The 20100-nt window shown below is 43.3% G+C and overlaps 1 protein-coding gene across 15 annotated transcripts in view; it reads right to left on the reverse strand.

Annotated features, from left to right (window-relative positions):
* The window catches only part of KTN1 (kinectin 1), a 149404-nt gene that overhangs the window by 26729 nt on the left and 102575 nt on the right, over positions 1–20100 (reverse strand). For 6 of the 15 annotated variants that reach the window (XM_053255997.1, XM_053255988.1, XM_053256018.1 and 3 more), the window contains exons 23-33: positions 18521–18611; positions 18286–18357; positions 15203–15240; positions 13733–13823; positions 13560–13628; positions 12953–12990; positions 10107–10197; positions 9953–10021; positions 8388–8425; positions 4873–4963; positions 1112–1198 (exon numbers count right to left, since the gene is read on the reverse strand). In XM_053255997.1, coding sequence (XP_053111972.1) covers positions 1112–1198; positions 4873–4963; positions 8388–8425; positions 9953–10021; positions 10107–10197; positions 12953–12990; positions 13560–13628; positions 13733–13823; positions 15203–15240; positions 18286–18357; positions 18521–18611 — 775 coding nt within the window. The remainder of the gene's footprint in view (positions 1–1111; positions 1199–4872; positions 4964–8387; positions 8426–9952; positions 10022–10106; positions 10198–12952; positions 12991–13559; positions 13629–13732; positions 13824–15202; positions 15241–18285; positions 18358–18520; positions 18612–20100) is intronic. The other 9 variants (XM_053256039.1, XM_053256026.1, XM_053256079.1 and 6 more) reach the window with 3 other exon arrangements.

The raw sequence follows: 20100 nt of genomic DNA on the forward strand, positions 1-20100 counted from the left end.
CTGAAACCCTTCCAAGGGAGGAGATTCTACACTGTCCCCACTCCATAGCTTAGTCATCTGCTGATTTGTTCTCCTAGCCCACATACATCTATTTCACAGTATTCAGATCCATTCTTCATGCAATTTGAATATTTTACTTTGTTCAGTTAGTTTTATTTTTTAAGACATGCATTTTAAAAGTAAAATCTGGTAAACGGCAGTGCCCTTATCAAGGAAGAGAATAATCTGACTAGACCTAGCAACAGAAAAAGGCAGCTAACTGTAGCCAGCATATATATAATTTATAGGAGACAAAAGCGTTACTCAAATAAGTCTTCCTATAGGTTGGAAAGAAACCTACGGCTTCTTCTCTTATGGCATATTTGCCTTATTTCAGAGGAACAAAACAGGTATTTGTAAATTAATGAATAATCACAAACCCTTAGGGACACAGCAGGATGGATTTTAGACACAGAAAATAAATATGGGTCTTAAATATGGGCTGTACTATAACTACATAGTGAGAATTTTTTCAAAATTGTCTTCTGCTTGATTTCAATTATCTTATTGTAATGGCACTAGCTGTTAGGGGAGCTTTCCAGATGAAGAGGAGCATACTCTTAAAATGAATAATTTATTTGACTTTTAAAATAAGCATCAATTAAACGGGCTCACTTTAATCAGGTGACAACCTTACTTAATATAGCTGGAGAGTGCCTTGTTTATTCAGTTTCTTTGTCATGTATTGCATGCAGAAATCCATCTCTTTTTCCTTAAAAAACTATGGCCAACCCTTGGCAAGCTTTTGGGGTACAAAGCAACTGGTCAACAAGAGGCCAGCCATCATAATTTCTCCTCCGCAAAGAGAGAACACAGACCTACAGCTTTAGGAACTGTTCAAGCAAAAATAAAGCAATCAGCATGCTCACAAATCAAAGGGGAAAAGAAGCTGAGAAGTTTTAAGATGACAGGCACAAGCAGAGGTGAAAAGTACAATGAGAAAGAGAGAAAGCATTCAGAACAGAGTGTATTTAAAACTGCAGTAAAAGCTAAATGCTTCCATTTGATTCTAAGGCGGCTGCAGAATCACTTCTAGCTTAATGCATTGTTTTCTAGCAGTTAGTATTACAACCTTGGCAGTCTTGTTCACTTTGTCCTGCAGCAATTTTTCAGTTGAGGCCAATGCTTCCATTGCTTTCCAGTTTTTCTCCCGAAGGTCCTAATCGTTTTTAGAAAGAATGGTTTCAGTTCAGCCAATAATCAAACGGTTTCTGCTTTCACTTCAGAGAGCGAGTGAGCGTGCATGTGTTTGCATTTAAGTGCAGGTTACTGCAAAATGGTTTGGTGCTCAGTTAAGATGGGGCACACTAGCAAAAAACACGTGTGATGTTGTTAAATAGAGTTTGTATGGAAATTTTCAAAAGCAAAAAAGGGGGGGGCAAATTTCCCCCCACCCCACATCTACCTCTGATTCTAAGGCTACAATGGCATTGCAGCCAGGAACCCCACACTTTGACTGCACTTGTGAGGAAGAAAAAGGAGAAGTATTCAAAAGTGAGCCACAGATAAGTATGTACGTACACGTACACACACACGCACACACACACTCATACATACATAAGAACCAAGCTTTAAGCTTGTTTAGTCAGTTGGACAAATGAGAAGTTAACCAAAACAGAACAGCACCGTGAACAAGGAGACCATTTGGGGTCCGTTTGCATCAGCGGGGAAGCAACTTGCCTAGAGAGCAGGAGGCTGTTGGTTCAAATCCCCGATGGGGTGTTTCCCAGAATATGGGAAACTCCTATATCAGGCAGCAGCAATATAGGAAGGTGCTGAAAGGCATCATCTCATACTGCGCAGGAGAAGACAATGGTAAAACTCCTGTATTCTACCAAAGAAAACCACATGGCTCTGTGGTTGCCAGGAGTCGACACTGACTCAATGGCATAATCTTTCCTTTCCTTTTGCATCGGGGCTGACAAGCACCTGAGGCAGATGTTCTCAAGGTTAGGGCCACCAGCTCAGAGAGGGCACCACAGCTCAGCGGCAGAGCAGAGACTTTGTATGCAGAATGCACCCCCGGGCCACTTGTGACAAAAAGGACCTTGGAGAGGCGGACAGAAACAGACCCTTACCTGGAGGCACTGGAGAGCCCCTGCAAGACAGAGCAGACAATACTGGGCTAGCCCAGTGGTTCTCAATGCGGAGTCTGCCAGATGCTGCTGAACTCAAATTCCCAGCATCCCCAATGTGGATGCTGGGAGCTGTAGTTCAACATCTGGCAGACCCCCACTGAGAACCACTGGGCTAGGTGGTCCAATGGTCTGACTCTGTATAAGGCAACTTCATTCATTCACCTTCTTACCAAAGTACTGGTGGTTGCCAAGGAAGGTGAAAACTCATACTGATTGGACCAGAATACAGAATGGAAATAACCCTTCTATACCACCTTTCTCTCAGCCACTGTAGCGCAAGGGGTTTACGTCCCCATACTGGATTCCAACGCTGGCAATAACTGGGCCAATTCCTTTCCATGTAACCCCTTGTAGTTCTGCTCCTTTCCTTTTACCCATTTCTCCCTGGACAGAACAATCAATATTGCTAACTGGCCTTGCTTACATTAGTATTTATTGTGCAGATGTAAAGGGCCCAGATTACACCAGGCCTGCACAACGTGTGACCCACCAAGCCAAATACAGCACACCAGTCACATATGGAGCCCACCAGGTGCTCAGTGAGCCTCTGTTTTTATTGCCTGCCTGGGACTGTGAAAACAGGACCACCATCCGACACTGGGCAGGTTGCAATACATGGCTGATGGGAGACATTCAGCCTGGTGGGTTGTGCTGGCTTGAATCACAAACACCTTCATTGGCCACCTCAAGGAATCTGTGTGTGTGTGCAGTTCTCTTGCATGTTAAAAACATGTTGTACACGTTTGAAGCAGTGCAAACATTCTTTGAAATTTATTAGAGTGTGTTCTTTAGGGCTTGAATGTCATAGCTTATCTTAAGGGCAGGTGATGTAAATACAGTAAAACAAAACTGTGATTACCTTTTCACTTTATTATTCGCAACTGCACTAATTCACTAGCAAATCAACATTTACATATGTTGGTGCTGGCTTTGACCTTTAAAGAAGTTAACAATTTGGACCTTGGATATCAGAAGGACCACCTGAGCCTGAGGGTTTCTGCCCACTTGACAGTATCATCAGAGAAGGCTCTACTCTGTGTGCTGATGGTCATAGAGACTTGGTGGTCAAACACGCGGGACAGGGCCTTCTTGGTCATTGCCCCCATTTTTGGAATGCTCTCCCAGCTGGCATCTGCCCCTCAGTCTCCATCACAGTTTTTAGGAAACGAGTAAGAACGTGGCTTTTCTCCAAGGCTTTTATATGAGATACATATAACCGTTTTTTTGCTGTTGCTGCTCTGTGTTTTGTGTTTTATATTAAAATAGAGATGCATTTTTATATTTAAATTTAATATATGTACTTTTAATTGTACATTTAAAAAACTATACTGTAAACCACCATGGGATTATTTTAATGAATGAATAAATAAATAAAATACATTTACATAGAGTTGTAAAGGGCTCAAGACACTTCACATAGGTTCTCTCAGTTATCTCAGCCCACCTGTAAGGTTAGGGCCACCTTACTATCCCCGTATTAGAGATGGGAACTGAGAAGCAGAGTGGCTTGCCGAAGGGCCTCGAGTGAGTTCACAACAAGGACTCTGGACCTGGAGACACTCAGTCTCAGGGCTCAGCTATTGTGTGCTGGCAGTCTCCTTGATGGGGAATAATGCAGACAACCAGCAAGAAGCTTGTTGGCAAGGAACCACAGTAGCAGAATTTCCAAAAGGTTAGAAGGAAATGCCACAAATGCAAGACAGGCACCATGAGCCAGTCAAAAGCCAGGTGAGTTTCAGGGCAGAAATTGCCTTTGGTATATAGAGGGGGTATATAAAATCTGTTTTATTTTGAGGGTTATGTTCTGCTTCTAATTTGTAGACTAAGTTGCCATCAGTATGAAGCTTCCTAACAAAATCCCGACTACTGTCAGTTACACTTCTTACTTTCCAGCTCAAGTTGGAGGATTATAGGCATGAACAGATACACAGCTCCCTCAAAGTCCTAATGGAGGAGGGTGGGGGTGCAGAAGAAGGCAGACAAGTGCCAGTCTACTTGATTTCATGCATTTAGGTGTGCTGCTAGGAAGGTGATAACACGTGTAAGAAAAAAAGCAAGAACCAGCAAGTTCCAAAGCAGGGAAGCCAGCTGCCCTGAGAGCACCACACACAGAGCCCCTTTCAGAAAGCCATATTAGGCTGCGCTGAACATCTCAGCCTCCAAAAAGTGATAGCACAAGGGTTTAAGAAAACAAGGCAAGCCAAATGATCTCTGGAGCAGGTGAAATGAAGATGCACAAGTCATGCACAAGGTGACAAAAGCTTGCTTTCTTGGATCGGGCAAGGACTTGCTCCTGTCCAGACCTGGACATGCAGAGATTGGCTTGGGACCCCCTTCTCCTGCGCACATTCAGTAAGCCCGTTCACGAGCCACAAAAGACTTGGTTCTCCTGTTTAAAACTTTTGCCTCCAGCCAGAGCTCAGCTTGCCTCTCCTCTAAGTAAAATCAGGTGAGCTGTTCACAGGACCTCTTAACATACAGAAGCATCAGCCAGAATCTGTCTTCAACTATCAGAAACGCCAGGCTGTTTTTACTACTGGGAGAAGGAGAGACCAGAGTTTCCTTCTCAGCAGCAGCAGCAGCAACAACAACAACAACAGGAGGGCTGAACCATCGCTCTTGTGCCAAAGGGCTGGCACAAAATGCCATATACAAAGGCAGTCTCCCCCAACGTATTGTGGAAACAGTAACTTACATTGTTCTTTTGCCTCTGCTGCTCCACCGAATGTTGCAAGGAGCTCAACTCCTTTTGGAGACTGGCGATCTCGCCCTCTTTCCCAGTTACGCTGAAAATTACAAGAAAGTCACAAGCTTGCAGAAATCCCATCTGCCTCCACCACTTCTCTCCCCTTGCCACAGCTCCGTGATCTAGGGCAGGGGTTGGCAACTCTGGCTCTCCAGCTGTTGCTGAACTAAAACTCCCATCATCCCCAGCCACAATGTACTGTGGGAGTTGTAGTTCAGGAACAGCTGGAGAGCCAGAGTTGCCAACCTCTGATCAAGAGGATACTCCCTCCTTCTCCACTTCATTCCTTTCATGGAATACACACAGAATTTGTCTGTACATGTTAAGGTGTCTCTTTCAGATCAGGAGGGCTAGAAAACTTGCTCTTTAAAAAGTAAAAGAACCTAATTAAAATACTGAGGTGCCCCCTGCCTTGGCTTGACAACCCTCAGGGTGGCTTCCAACAATCAGAAAGGAACTTCTAAATAAAGAACTAACTGCAACAACAATTTATTGTTCTTTATTTAGAACAATGAAGCAAATCAAGATATAAAAGCAGCAGAGTTTTTTGAAAACCCTCAGCAAATAGTTAAATCTGGATCAAGCATGGGTAGGCAGACTGGGACCTACTGGTAGATTGCAATAAATCAGCAAGAGCTTCCAACTCTGAACTCTAACAAAACAACAACAGAAAGGCTTTTCTCTTTCATAGTTGAAGCTTCTGAAACTAAAACGTTTTGGGACAGGCGTCCCAAAATCCTATAAGTTTTGCAGCTAACTCAGGCCTCTAGAAGCTGAACAAATATTCTTTTTTTTTTTTTTAGAACAGTTATTTCAGAGAATTTCTCATTGCATCATATGATTCACAGTGTTGCTTCTATTTCTACAGGGGGCAGTATACAGAATGAGCTCTTCAGATTTTTGCATGCCTGTAAAACAATGCCAGATACACCACTGAACTGTACATACAAAGTCACCTTGAAGAGAGTCAGATCATGGTCTGTCTAGCTCAGGACCATCTACTCTGACTGGCAGCAGTTTCAAGATGGGGGCATTTCCCATTACCTGCTAAGTGAACCTTGGGATTGAACCTGGGACCTTTTGCATGCAAAATATGCATTGTACCACTGAGCTATGGCCTCTCCCTATTCTGAGATATGATCCCAGGATGCAGCTGTACTGGTTTAAGAGTAACTAGTCTGCAAGGAAGCGGGAATGTAGCTTCCTCCCTACTGGAAGATAATACCAGTACTCATGCTGAAGGTTTCTTCTTGCTGGTGAATGGCAGGAATCCAGTGTGGATTATCTCCCCTCATTTGTTCTCAGGATAGGGCTTATATTAATTCAGCAAAGCTGCAAGAACCCACTGGAGGAGACCCTATCCCATTTTCTGGGATATGCTACACTTTAGATCTTAAAACGAACCAACAATGATTTTTTAATTTGCAAAAAACCACCAATGGAGGACAGCATGGATGAGAATAACTGTACAGGAAAAGGGACTCTTGGACAAAATTATTCCTAAATGAATTCCTGGGAGCTTGAATTATTACTCTTGTGCTACTGAAGGAGCAGCATGGTATTCATGGACTGCTGAAATGGGTCTACATACCCTCCATCCCTCAATAAGAAATCTTTATGGTGAATACAGATATTCCTTACTCTGTTGGTAATGGAGGGTATCCAGTTTGGGATACGAGATAGCAGCCCTATGATTCTGGGAAGGCTACCTTGTCTTGTTGCTCCTGTTGGAGAGGGGAGGACTTTTTGAAGGACTTTCTGTTAGAAGTGAGAATTCTAAAGCATTGCTCTTAGAACTGCAGTAACCCCTTCTAGCCACTAGAGGCATGATGGGACGTCAATAGGTCTGTCTTGACATCTGACTCTAGAACTGTTCAGCTGTTGTAGTTGAAGGCTAGTGCCTGTAAAGTATGTTATTCTATGTCTCTCTCAGTATGTGATGTTTGGTTTCTTAATAAATCTTTGTTTTTTTGAACTCAGCCTAATGAAACTCTTGGGCTAAACATTTTTAGGGAGGAGAACTGGTAGTAGAGTCGGGGTAGACTACACCAAGTTAGATTGACCTAGTTAGATCTGACTCGGTATAAGGCAGCTTCCTTTTAGCCACTGCATGAGACAATGATGTGAGGAATGGATACTCCCCAGCAGAGACTATGGAGGCGTGAGAACGGCTGCTCCTGAACCTAGAACGGTAATGTTTGTGGCTCACATTTCTTGCGTGCTTGAAGCCCACACTCTTTTGCTTCCGAGAACTGAGATGGGGAGGAAAAGCCCCACTTGACGCACTATCCTTCTGCAGGTTCTCCTCCCGCCCCACAGAGATGATCCACACAGGGGAGGAGTGTGCGAGTGTGCCAGGCAACAGATGGACAATGCTTGCATGTTCCTGTGCTTTGGAAGAAGAAGAACAGAGCCACACGGAAGCCTGTTGGAGGATGCTCATGTCAGGCTGCTCCCCTCTGTGAGATGAGATGTCTGAGGAAGAGGCTTTAACACTTTTCTTTCTGAAAGTTGTTGATCCAGGTGGCTTAAGGTTAGTCTTCTTAGATTGTTAATGAGGCCTTCAATTCACTTTAAGCTTTTGTTGTTGTTGCTGTTTTGGTTTAAGTACAAAGCAGAAGGTGTTCGCTCCCTCCCCATGCTACTGATCCTGAAGGAAGGAGACCAAGTTTCAATGGCAGGTGTGAGTGACTGCCAAAACAGAGGAGAAATGCCATGCAAGTGCCCTTCTGGGGCATGGGCAGGACTGGGAATTGGGGGGTGGGATCTCCTAAAGTTGGTTCTCAAAGCTTTGCCTTGCACTGAGAGTGAGGATGGGATAATCCACACTGGATATTCTCCACCACCAGAGAAAGGCCTTTCCTGCCCCCCGCGCCCCACCGGCTATCCTGCTCACCAACACACACTCTAGGTGAAGATCCATTCTATTCTGCCATGATCAGACTTCGCTTGGATTACTGTGTCCAAGTTCTGCCTGCTGCATTTTAAGAAGGTACATACAAAGTGGAATGGGCTCAGAGGGGGGGGAACAAAAGTGGTGAGGGGTCTGGATTCCTATGAAGAATGGTAAAAAGGAGCTCAGAATGTTTAGCTTGATGGCTGAGCGGAGATAGGATAGCCATATATTTGAAGGGCTGTTTCATACAAGACGGAACAAATTCTTCTCCTTTGCTCTGGAAGGCAGGACTAGTACGGTTGGGTTGAAATGACAAGGAGGCAGATTCAGACTAGACATCAAAAGAAATTTCCCAACTCCAAGAGCTGTTCAATAGTGAGTCTGCCTCACGCAGTGATAGGCCCTCCTTCGCTAAAGGTTTTCAAACTGAAGCTGGGTGGTCATCTGTCATGCACACTGTAGCCATTTCCGGCACTGAGCAGTGCGCCAGACTAGAAGACCTCCAAGGTCCCATCCAGCTCTAAAATTCTACAATACATTGTGATTTAGTTGGACTGCCAATACTTACAGCTGTAGAAGTTGTTCATTCCTGATGGCCAGAGATTCCTGAAATAGATTAGTACACCCACTTTAACGGAAGCAGACAGAAACTCAACAAATACCTTTCTGGTTTTATCTAGATTAAATATTCCTTTGTAAAAAAAAAATTAACTCCTGCTCTTCTCACAATTGACTCAGAGAGGCTTACTGTCTGTTTTAAAACTCACCATGAAATAGAACATCTAAAAATTAGGGTCAAACTAGATGTTTTGTGGGAGTTCCATTTTTTGAATGCTTCATATCAACTCTCAAAAAGCAGGCGCCAGGGTGAGGGGTGGTGGATTTGGATCAGATCCTCCCTCCAGGCACTATGACACAGAAGGATTGTGGGCGGTTGCAAGCACAGATCCCCAGTATATCATCCAGTTTGCCTCTCAAAGACCCATTTTGACTTCTGGGACCATGACCATGCTATGGGCTCTCGCAACTCATTTCATCACTTGGACCTCTCCTTAAGAACATAACAGCAGCCCTGCTGGATCAGGCTCAAGGAAGCCCATCGAGTCCAGCATCCTGTTTCGCACAGTGGCCCTCCAAATGCCGCTGGGAAGCCCACAGGCTGGAGTTGAGGGCATGCCCTCTCTCCTGCTGTTGCTCCCCTGCAACTGCAGGAGGCATTCAGAGGCATCGTACCTTTGAGGCTGGAGGTGGCCTATAGCCCTCCGACTAGTAGCTGTTGATAGACCTCTCCTCCATGAAGTTATACAAACCCCTCTTCAAGCTATCCAGGTTGTTGGCTGTCACCACATCTTGTGGCAGAGAATTCTACAAGATGATTATGTGTTGTGTGAAAAAGTACTTCTGTTTGTTGGTCCTAAATTTCCTGGCAATCAATTGCATAGGATGACCCCTGGTTCTAGTGTTATGTGAGAGGGAGAAGAATTTATCTCCACTTTCTCTACACCATGCCTGATTTTATAGACCTCTATCATGTCTCCCTGCAGTCGTCTTTTTTCTAAACTAAATAGCCCCAGGTGTTCCTTGTTCCACCTTTCCAAAATAAAAGCTGATTGGCCAGGTCACCCCTTGACCTTTCCACCCAGCTTATATGCATGGGAAGCCTTCCATGTTTGCCAGATTTGCAGTGGAATTGGCTAAGGCAAGAAAGGGTGGAAAGAGCCCATGTCCTCAAGAGCAGAGATTGACCCAGCAACCAGTTTCTCATCCTTCAAATCCATGGTGCAAGGAGAACAAAAACTTATCACAAGTAGGCATCTGCAATGAGATCAGCAGACAGACATAGTGCTAAGCATCTGCCTGTCTAAAAACCCACCAAGCAATGATACAGGGAGATTTGAATTATTTTATTTATTTATTTTTTATTTTTACATTTATATCCCGCTCTTCCTCTGAGGAGCTCAGAGTGGTGTATATGGTTATTATATCCTTCCTTTCTCACAAGACAGAGAAAGAAGCAGTGGAGCAATTTAGACTGGGAGGTAAAATCACTAGAATGTGGGACAAATACATACACATACCATAATCCTCTCCCCCCAGCCCACCCACCCCCACACCAACGATCAGGAGAAATACCTGTTCACCATTCTCTTGCTTTAGTTCCTGAATCTGTGCTCTTAATAACCGATTCTCCTCCTGAACAATCTGTAAGAGAAAGCACTGTGTTGAGGTTGGCTGTCCAGTTCTGAATACTTGGCCCTCTCCTCCAAAGGCAACATCATACCATCACCTGCAACTCTTTTCTTTGGTGAGCAACTTCTTTTCCTCTCTCATCTAATAAGATCTCAATCTTCTGCATTTCCTCTTGTTTCCCCTTCAGTCTGTGAATACAGTCTCAAAGTTATTCACGCGTGCATTTCTTGAATATCAGTAAGATTAACAGTTTACTCCATTTACAGAGCAGATATAATATTCGTTCTATTGCATAATCCAGGGATGGGCAAACTTTAGTTTTACAAGACCTATGTTGTTATTTGTGGTTTTAAGGTCCGCCAGCAAAAGCCAGGAGCAAAACAATGACCGAGAGGGAGGACATGCACTTACAATGAAGCAACAGAGCATCATCGATCACATGCACAGCCCAAGAACTGATCCACATTCCTGTCACACAAAAATCCACTCCTGGATATCCCCCAAGCTTTGTTTCAATGAATTTAGGGTGGGGAAAGCTCTTTCATTACTGTTATTGTTAAATAATTGGGAGTTATAAACCTTTGTGGATCTACTGTAAATCTACAAAAAAGATCTCAGTCTACCTTCTGCGTATCCCGGGAGTCATTAATTTGTGGAACATAAGGATTAAGAGGGATGCAAGCACGAGAGAGACACAGACTAAGTGGTGTCAGTATGACAAACGTCTTCAGTCTGCAAGATAGGACCAAGTATACCAGGCCTGCTCAAATTTAGCCCCCCAAGCTGTTTTTGGACTACAACTCCCATAAACCCCAGCCACAGTGGCCAATAGCCAGGGATTATGGGAGCTGTAGGCCAACATCAACAGGAGGGCTGAAGTTGAGCAGTCTGGGGTATATGTTCAGATGAATGAGTTCAAGGGAAAGAGTGAAGGATCACCTCCACTATGCAATATTTACAGGACAAATGCTCAAGTGACAAGTTCCTGCCAGTTAAGCTGAACCTTGAACTGGCTTAAAGATGCTAAAAATTTAAACCTCGCTCACCAAAGGCAGAATCCTTTTACATAACAGAGCCAGCCAGTGATATCATGGCTGTACTACATGAACCGTGACTTCCTGTCACGCTTGCATTTCCTAGGAAGCGAATGCCAAGGAAGTGAAGACCAAGCCCCCATAGGGCATTTTTAGTGCTGGTCTTGGCCTTTGAAGTCCTCAACAGTCTAAGCCCAGGAACTTGAAGGAGCACCTGCCACTGATCTTTTCTTTAGAAGCCCCACTGAGCGCAGTAAGTGGCAATGTGGAGCACGGCTCTTTTTGCTGTGTCCCCTCACCTTTGGAACGTACTCATTTCAAATAGTCACCCTTGCAGTTTTTTGGCAGCATCCAAGCACCTTTTAAATCTCTCTAGCATTTAATGGAATGTGGTTTTATTGCTGCTGCTACTGTTTTATTACTTTTATTCCATTTACAATAATATCTTCTATCTATTTCTGAGGGAGCTGGAAATATTATGATCTTTATGGATGCATAACCAGAGAACCTGCAGGTGAGAGGGAGGTACCAGCAAACTCGGGTTAGCCCACAGATTTGCCTGTTACACAAAAACCTGAAGAAAAACAACCTAAGGGAGCAACCCCGCCAAAAACTGGCCCAATGTAACTCAATGGAGCAGAATGTTCGTGGGCAGTTGACAGACAACTAGAAAGGCAGAGCTAATGGAATTCAGTGGTGAGGAGTAGCGGAGTGCGGAGGGTTTGAACAAGAAGAATGGGGAATTTCTCAACTCAGAGAATACTCCCTCAAGACAGTCACAATCCCTTCTACAGGGAAAGTCCCTAAAACTTTCAACAACCTAAGGCACAGACTCAGTAACACATGCACACCAGCAACATAGTGATGTGCAGTATATGTACAGTGGTAGGTATGCTGGTATCCTCCAGACCTGACGACTGCAATGCGCTCTATGTGGGGCTGCCTTTATACATAGTCCAGAAACTGCAGTTGGTACATAATGCAGCAGCCAGGTTGGTCTCTGGATCATCTTGAAAAGGCCATATTACTCCTATACTAGAATAGCTACACTGACTACCAATAGGTTTCCAGGCAAAATATAAAGCACTGGTTATAAAGCCCTAAAGCCCTGGGTATTTAAGAGAATGTCTTCTTCATCATAAGCCCCATCACCAGTTGAGATCATCCAGAGAGATCCATCTGCAGTTGCCACCAGCTTGTCTAGTGGTTACTCAGCGATGGGCCTTCTCCATTGCTGCCCTGAGACTCTGGAATGTGTTCCCTGTTGAAATAGGAGCCTCCCCATCTCTGACAACTTTTTAAAAGTACCTAAAGGCTTATCTCTTCACCTAAGCTTTTTATAATTTGACTGTGGTTTTAAATTGTTTTAAGTTTTTTATTTTTGGTGTTTTAACTTGTTTTTTGTTGTTGTAAACTGCCCAGAGATGGAAGTTTGGGGCGGTATACAAATTTGATAAATACTGCAACATTTTGACCCAACAAGTCCAACTTTGAAGAGCTCCTTTGAGGTTGAGGAAGTTGCTCAATCACCAAATTCCTCCATACGACCCCCAACCCCTTTGTTAGGTCCACAGTGTCTAGCTCTACACAGAAATTCCAGGATCTTGGCACTAGAAATTCAGAAATTTCTGAATTGTCATATTAAAGTGTAAGAGCCTGCCTCCTAGTAGATAGAGATGGGAGCATCTCGAGGTCTATATGGCAACAGGTGGAGAGAATGTATTGAGCTGCTTTGTGAGAGTATGCTTCCTGCGACCAAAGCAGAAAGGAAATATTTTAATAAATAAAATTAAAAGCCAGGTAAAGGGGACCAAAAAGCACCCCCCCACAACCCCCCCCCCACACACACAATATAAAAAGATGGGAAAGATGAAAGAAAGGTGGCAGAAGATCCACCTGGCCTACTTACAGAGCCTCCAGGTCTTTGTTCGATGAAACAGCAGAAACCTAACAAAGAAGAGATGTTTTGCATTCATTATGGCAGCTTGGCTAACACCCAAAATGGCAAAGTGTGCAACACAGAAAGTCACAGACGTTCAAGACAAGTTTAGCTCCATGTGGTTTCAAATATGTGGAGGAAAAGAACAAAGGAGCATTCTTGATTTTTTAACCATGATTAACGGAGTGCCAGGATTGTGCTTGCACGAGCCCAGTCTCTCAACATACCTTACAGGGTTGCTGTGAGGATAAGGTACACGCCACGTACACTACCCTGAGCTCCTTGGAGGTAGGGAGGGAGAAATATAAAGTCTAACTAAACAAATGAGATCACCTGGAGGTGACTTGATGGCTAAGGAGGGATTTGAGCCAGGGACTTTCCAGTTCACATTGATAGCCCCATATTAGACTCCCCTACTCCCCCAATGTAGACTTGCATATTTTAAATCTGCCCCATATATATCAACATTTGCTTCCCAAACCCTGCCTGAGCCCTTGATGCGAGTGGGAGATTAACCATATTTTAAACAACTTATGACAGTCACATGGATAGGAAAGTAAAGCATCGGTTCCCTTACCTGCTGAGAGTTCAGTTGTTCTAGCTCCTTGACCTTGTCATTCAAGCACCGCAATGTATCCTCTTGACCCTTTGGGCATTAAGAACAAAGACGACACATCAGATCAAGTACACACACGCACCCCTTGTACACTTTCAACCCAAGGTAACTTTCCGTGCATTAGAAGGGCTTACCTGTAACCACTCCCCTTTCTTTGCCATCTCTCTTTCCTTCTCTTTCAATAAGTTCTCCATAGTTCTCACCTGTTCCTCCTTCCCCTTCAATCTGAAAGAGGAGACACAAACGAAGGCGGGAGAAATCCTAATTCGCTTAGGAAATCAAATGTGTTTCCAGCTTGTCAAATGAAACTCAAGACATAACAAAAACTTCAGCAGCACTCTCAATTCAGGGAATCCTCTGGAAAATGGGAAACCAGCAGCGTCAAGCCTTGGGTGAGGCAGGCTCCCTTTCTTCCACACATGAGGAGGGGGAAGAAATTAGAAGCTTCTGCTTCCAACCTGCAGAAAGCTCTCACTTTCTGCTTTGCCGACATGTGCGCAAAACTATGGTTTGTCCTCAAACTAGGATCAGAGCATAGTGGACTATAGATTACGTTTGCTTACGTTTTATACCTTCACCCTATCTAGCCTAGCACTGCATACTCTGACTGGCATGGACCACCCACCACCCCAGATTTTAGGTAGAGGTCTTTCCCAGCGTTGCCACTCTTAACTGGAGATGCCCAGAACTGAACCTGGGGGTTGTCAGTATTCGAAGCATCAAGTCTATGCTTTGCATCAGAGGACAAATACAAGACCTTTTCTTCAACTGTATTTTGAGAGACCAGTTTCATCTCCATAAGTAGTGCGGCTGTGTCTTTAACTAGAATTCACAGGCAATTTTGTTCGCTTGTTTTATTTATTGGCCGTATTTCTATACCGCTCCATATAAAATCTCTCGGCAGTAGTTTACAGTTAAAACCCAACAATTAAAACCTTAAATAGTATAGAAGAAAAACAAATTAAAATAATCTTCAATAAAACTTGAAAACCTTATAAACTAAAAGCCTGACAAAATAGGTGTGTTTTCAAGAGTTGCTTAAAAACAGCCAGAGATGGAGAGGTTCCGATTTCATTTGGGGGCACGTTCCAGAGCCCTGGGGCAACCCTAGAGAAGGACCGGTTTGGGGTCACGACCGAGCAAGCTGGTGATAACTGCAACCAGACCTTCCCCAAGGATCTTAAGAGGTGGCGGGGTTCATGAAGAAAAAGGCACCCTTGCTTCCAAAAGCTACTGCTAGATTCCACTCTCTCATCTGAATGCCACATGCCCAGCCCTTTCACACTCAGGTCCTGGTGTCCTTTACTATAAGAACTTATCTAGTGAGAATGAGGAGCCCTAAATTATTCAAGAGTAATTTTTTGTTGTTGCTAAAACCATTAGCTGTGACTGCGTAATCTGGTTAAAGGGAATGAAGACAGGCAAAGGAGTTCTTAGACTAGACGATGTAAGATGGACCATCCCCAAAAGCCACCTGTAAAAACAGTTTCAATTATTTGGAAGATATGAAAGAGATAAAGCCAGCCTGGTGCAAGAACAAAGCTTTATCCTATAAGCAAGGATGGCTGTTCATTGGCAACCATTTCCATTACCAGCATACTTACAGATTCTGAAGATCTTTGACTTCTTGGGCAACTGATATCTACAAAAAGAGCATGAAATACATAGTTATTCTGGAAAGAAGGATAATAGCAATTCCAAAGCATGAAGACGGCAAATCAAGGAAGCATTTACTGTAAACAACAAAAAAAGGCACCATTAGAAAAATGGGGATTCTAGGAGTCGTTGAAGGGGGTTTGACCCATGGTCAAATCCAGTATTCTATGTATTTCATACTCAGTTTTTTATTCAACGTTTTGCTTATACAATAGGCAAAGCTCTTATTTTAGTTGCTGTGAGTCGCTCCGGATGAAAAAGGTGCGGGGGGGGGCTTCTTTATGAGAAGCAAAGCCCTGTACTGCCTCAGAAATGGATGGGGCAGCGTGTGGGGCACAGTAAGAGGTGTGGGTGGGAAACGCTGGGACGGGCACTCCTTCCAAGTGCTTTCCCCATAGAGCTCTACAAGATGGCACACCTCAAGCAGCTGCCTGTAACGTGGGACCCCCAAATTAAGATCACAAGGTTTGGTTATAAATCAAGCAGTCGCCAAGAAAAATGACAACTACCGATCTAAAAATCCAATTAAAAATAAAGTGTATTGGTTACAATAAGGAGTTGTGGCATTTAATTCAACACGCAAGACACACGTGCGCTTTTATCTGCTTTACAGTCACTCGAACGGAAAACCTCTGTGGCCCTGGCTTGCATGCAAGCATAGAGCCTTGTTCAGACTATTGCACTGGGTCTGATTTGCCAGTCCCTAGCAGGATCTATCCCTTTTGAGATCCGGAGCATCTTAGCCCACCAAGTGACTAACCAAGAATGGTCCTTACAACACACCTGGGGTAATGGTGCTAATTCTGAAGCACAGCCCTACCTGGAATGAGGCAGCAAATTTCAATTCAGCCCTGTGTGGGACTATAGCATATTCTACAGCTATTCCCTCAGCTGTCCGAAGATGGAACCACTGCTTTCCTTAGCCAGACTCCCCCTTGAAGCCAGGGGAAGAAAGGTTCTTCAGGGAGGGAAAGGAGCTTCTTCAGGCAGCTTCTGGAAAGGGGTGCAGTACCAACTTTGGCAGCTGCAGCTGATGTACTTTGCAGTTAATTGAATTCAGAGCACAAAGGAGGAAAAAGTTAAACTAAAACTGCATTACTGAGCATGTAAAGCACTGGATGCTTAAAAATGAGGGTCAGCACAGGCATGACATAGGAACAAAGGATGAATTCAAACGTCAGGCCTATCCCATGCCTTTGATGAGGTCAACAGACTCAAGCTATGTCAAGATTCCATCACATGTAAGTTCTCCAACACTTCAAAAATGCAGTGAATTTGAATGACAACGCTAAGTGCCAATCTAGAGAAAAATAACATTTACCCCAGTCCTATGCATGCTTACCCAGAAGCAATTCCTGCCCAGTTCAGTGGGACCTATCCACTGCTGTGCCTGCAAAAGACTGCAACCCAAATCTAAGCAATACAAAAATCAGAAATCTCTGGTTGTTTTTAAAAAGATGCTTAAGACACACCTGTTTTCTCAGGTTTTTAATTGGTATTTCTTTAAGACCTTCAAATTTATTGCGTAAAAACAGACAAAACCTTGTGAAAATGTCATTAAAACTGTTGTTAAAAGAATAATAAAAACAGACGTTTTGGCATCAAACGCCAGCCTCAGTGTTGTTTCAACTTCTTCTTCCACAAAAGTTTGAAGCTGAAATGTCTGTTTTTATTATGCTTTTAACAACATTTTAAACATTTTACAAGGTTTTATCATCTCTTTTTATGCAATAAATTTGAAGGTCTTAAAGAAATACTTGGGAGTCCTTTTAAATATGCGTATTACATCGCCAGCTTACCAATTTAATTTTAATTGGTTTTATATTATAAAATTGGTTTAATGATTTTATCCAGTTTTTATATTTGTTGTATTTTAACTTATGTACACCGCCTAGCGATGCACATGTCAGGAGGTATAGAATTATAATAGATAAATAAATAAAAACTCTCCATCTACCAGGTATCGCATCACCAGGCTCATACAGGAACTGACCAGTTTTTTATTTCAAACTGGAAGGCTAAAATAGCAGATTGCAGATCAAGTGACAATCAAGATGGTAAGGCAGGCCTTTGCTCTGCATGCCGACGTAGAGAGAGGCTAGATTGTTGTGCACAATCTAGCACGGGACAGGGCCTTCTCTGTTGTTGCCCCCAGACTCTAGAATGCTCTCCCAGTAAACAAACATTCGCTCTGTGACAACTGTGGCTGCTTTTAAAAAACTGAAGACTTTTTTTTAATTTACTCAAGCTTTTACTTCCTAGACGCTCCAGGTTTCTCAGCTTTCTTGCGTTTGCTTCTTTTTAATTGTTTCTTGGCATTTTATGGTTTTAATGTTTGATTGATTTTAAGATTTTAAATGTAACATCTACATAATTTTATTGCATTTTAGCTTTTGTAAACCACCTTGAGATGCATTATGAAAGGCAGTATAAAAACCGAACAATAAATAAGTGATGCCCCAAGTATGCATTCTGGCATTAGTAACCTCAAGTTGCAACAGGTTTTTTAAAAAATTCAGAATGTGGCTTGTCTTATTACTGAGCTGTCATAAACAAGGCAAACCAAAAATCTCTTTCTATCATTGATGGAAGATGACTTGGTTTGAGGGCCAACGCTTAAAGAAATCTTAGTCAATTCATCAACTAAGCTGAAATCGATTAGTTGATTAAACTGCATGACATAAAATTTCTAAAGAAAACACTCAGATCTTAGATTATTCTCTCTCTGGATGGAATGCAACTTGAAATATTTCAAATACTTGTATTAATAATAATTAAATCTGCTGACCAATTAAGAGAGGAGGGAAACTTTTTTAGTCAAGCAAAACATTGCTAAACCCAACTGGCCAAACATCAGAGGTCTACTTGGTTCCGTATTTTTGAACCGCTTGGCTCAATGTCAAGGCTCACAGAGATGCCTCCACTCTCCTGCCAAGTACTCGCCAGGGGTGTGGTGCCACAGGGCAAGAAGCAGCTACAAAGCCAAGTGGAAACTGCAAGACGCCCTCCAGCTACTGGCTCCATGTTTTACCTGTGTGTCCTTCTCAAGCTGGGCCTTTTTCCCTACGTCTTCTTTCAGAGCCTCTATTTCCTGTGTCAAAGCCTTTTCAATGACAAAACAGACAAAATTGGACAATGGAGACAACACTTTTGACAAATGAAAAAAAAAATGGATGCTAGAACTTTACTACTAGAAGAAATGTAATGCAAGGGTGGGCACAGACACACACCGTCACAGAGAGCAGAAAATAGCCCAGGGCACCTACCTGCACTGTTTTTTCCTTGGTTGCAACTTTAAGGACTTCTGCCTGCAGCAACTCCTCCACCGACTTGATCTTCCCATCCTTTTCACTGATTCTTAGGGGGACAAAAAATTAGGGCAAGAGTTAATAGACCACCCACCCTGGTACAGACATGCTTTTTAGTGCATGCTTTGCACTCACTTCAGGAGTACAGATGTGGGTGTGTAGAAGAACTGCTTCCGGAGCTTAGCTATGAACTGGTTTAGAAATGCAAGAAATCATTAACACTGTCTGAAGGTATTTCGGGCATCATGCCTACAGCATCCACTGGTTCTGCCTATGAATAAGTAAACCAGTTCACAATGGAATAGCAACTGTGAACTCACTTGAGCATGGAATAGTGGAGCCTCTTTTGCTGGTAGAGAAAACGTTGCTTCAAGAACAGTCTTTACTGCAAGACCGATATTCCTCACATAGTACAGTACTATTTTGTAAGATTCATTCATGTTTCACACAAACATCAAGCACTTGCTTTAGCACTGCTACCTTCCCTCTTTCATACAATCCCAGTACAGCCCTATGCATCAGATCTGAAATTTGTCTCTGGGACTGAAAGGACAAAAGCTAGAGAGGCCTAAATCCTCTGCAAACAGAGCTTCGTTCGGCATGTGCCAGAGCTCTCTGAACACAATTCTTTACAGGGTGAAAATCTCTTCAATACATATTGCAGACGATGCCCAAAGACTACAATCCACTTTGGAGGCCCTTCTTTGTGCCTCCTTCAGTGGACATATGCTGCAAGATCATGGGCACAAGAATGGCTGACCTGCAATTTCTCCAAAAAAGAAAGTGTACACCAAGTGCAGCAGCCTCCAGGTCAAACTAGACCAAATCAACTTTTTGTTTTAGTTATTTCGATAGGGGAAAAAAAGATTGCAGGAGGAATAGAATCCAGCTCAGGATCATAGCCCTGGGTATGAGGGCTAGTTAAGCCTTTCCCCCTGCACCATGGTCCCAATCTGGATAGGGCCCTGAAGGTGCTATTTGCCCGAGAAGTGAAGCTGCTATTCATGGCCCCAGCAGCTTCCATATGCCAAAGAGCAGTTTCAGAAGTCCAGCCTGGATTGTGACTATGGTGCAGTGGAGGAGAGTTAACCTGCCTCCCACTCATGCTTCCAAGCCAGACTATATGAATGTGCCCAACTTTTTTAAAAAAGTAAACTCGTGATGAAACATTAACATCACGTTTAGTTTTATGTCCAGCCACTCTGATGGGAAACGACCAAAGCTCACTGGAAGAGCATCTGCTTTGCATGCAGAATGTTCCAGGTTTGGTCTCTGGTACCTCTAGCTGGAGTAAGGAAAGATTCATCTGAAATCCTGGAGAGTCGCTGCCAGTCAGTGTAGACAATACTGCACTAGATGGTCCAAGAGTCTGACTTGGTATAAGGAAACTTCCTATGTAACTTAAGCGTCTGATACCATTCCAGCTCCTTGCCATATATTTCAAATTGGGAATTTCTGTAAGTAGAATGGTCTAACATAAAATCCTCTCCCATATAGGCTTCAAGAATCAAACACAAAAAGCTTTTGTTAAGGTAAGT

The sequence above is a fragment of the Hemicordylus capensis genome, chromosome 1 (assembly GCF_027244095.1).
Source record: "Hemicordylus capensis ecotype Gifberg chromosome 1, rHemCap1.1.pri, whole genome shotgun sequence".
NCBI lineage: Eukaryota > Metazoa > Chordata > Lepidosauria > Squamata > Cordylidae > Hemicordylus > Hemicordylus capensis.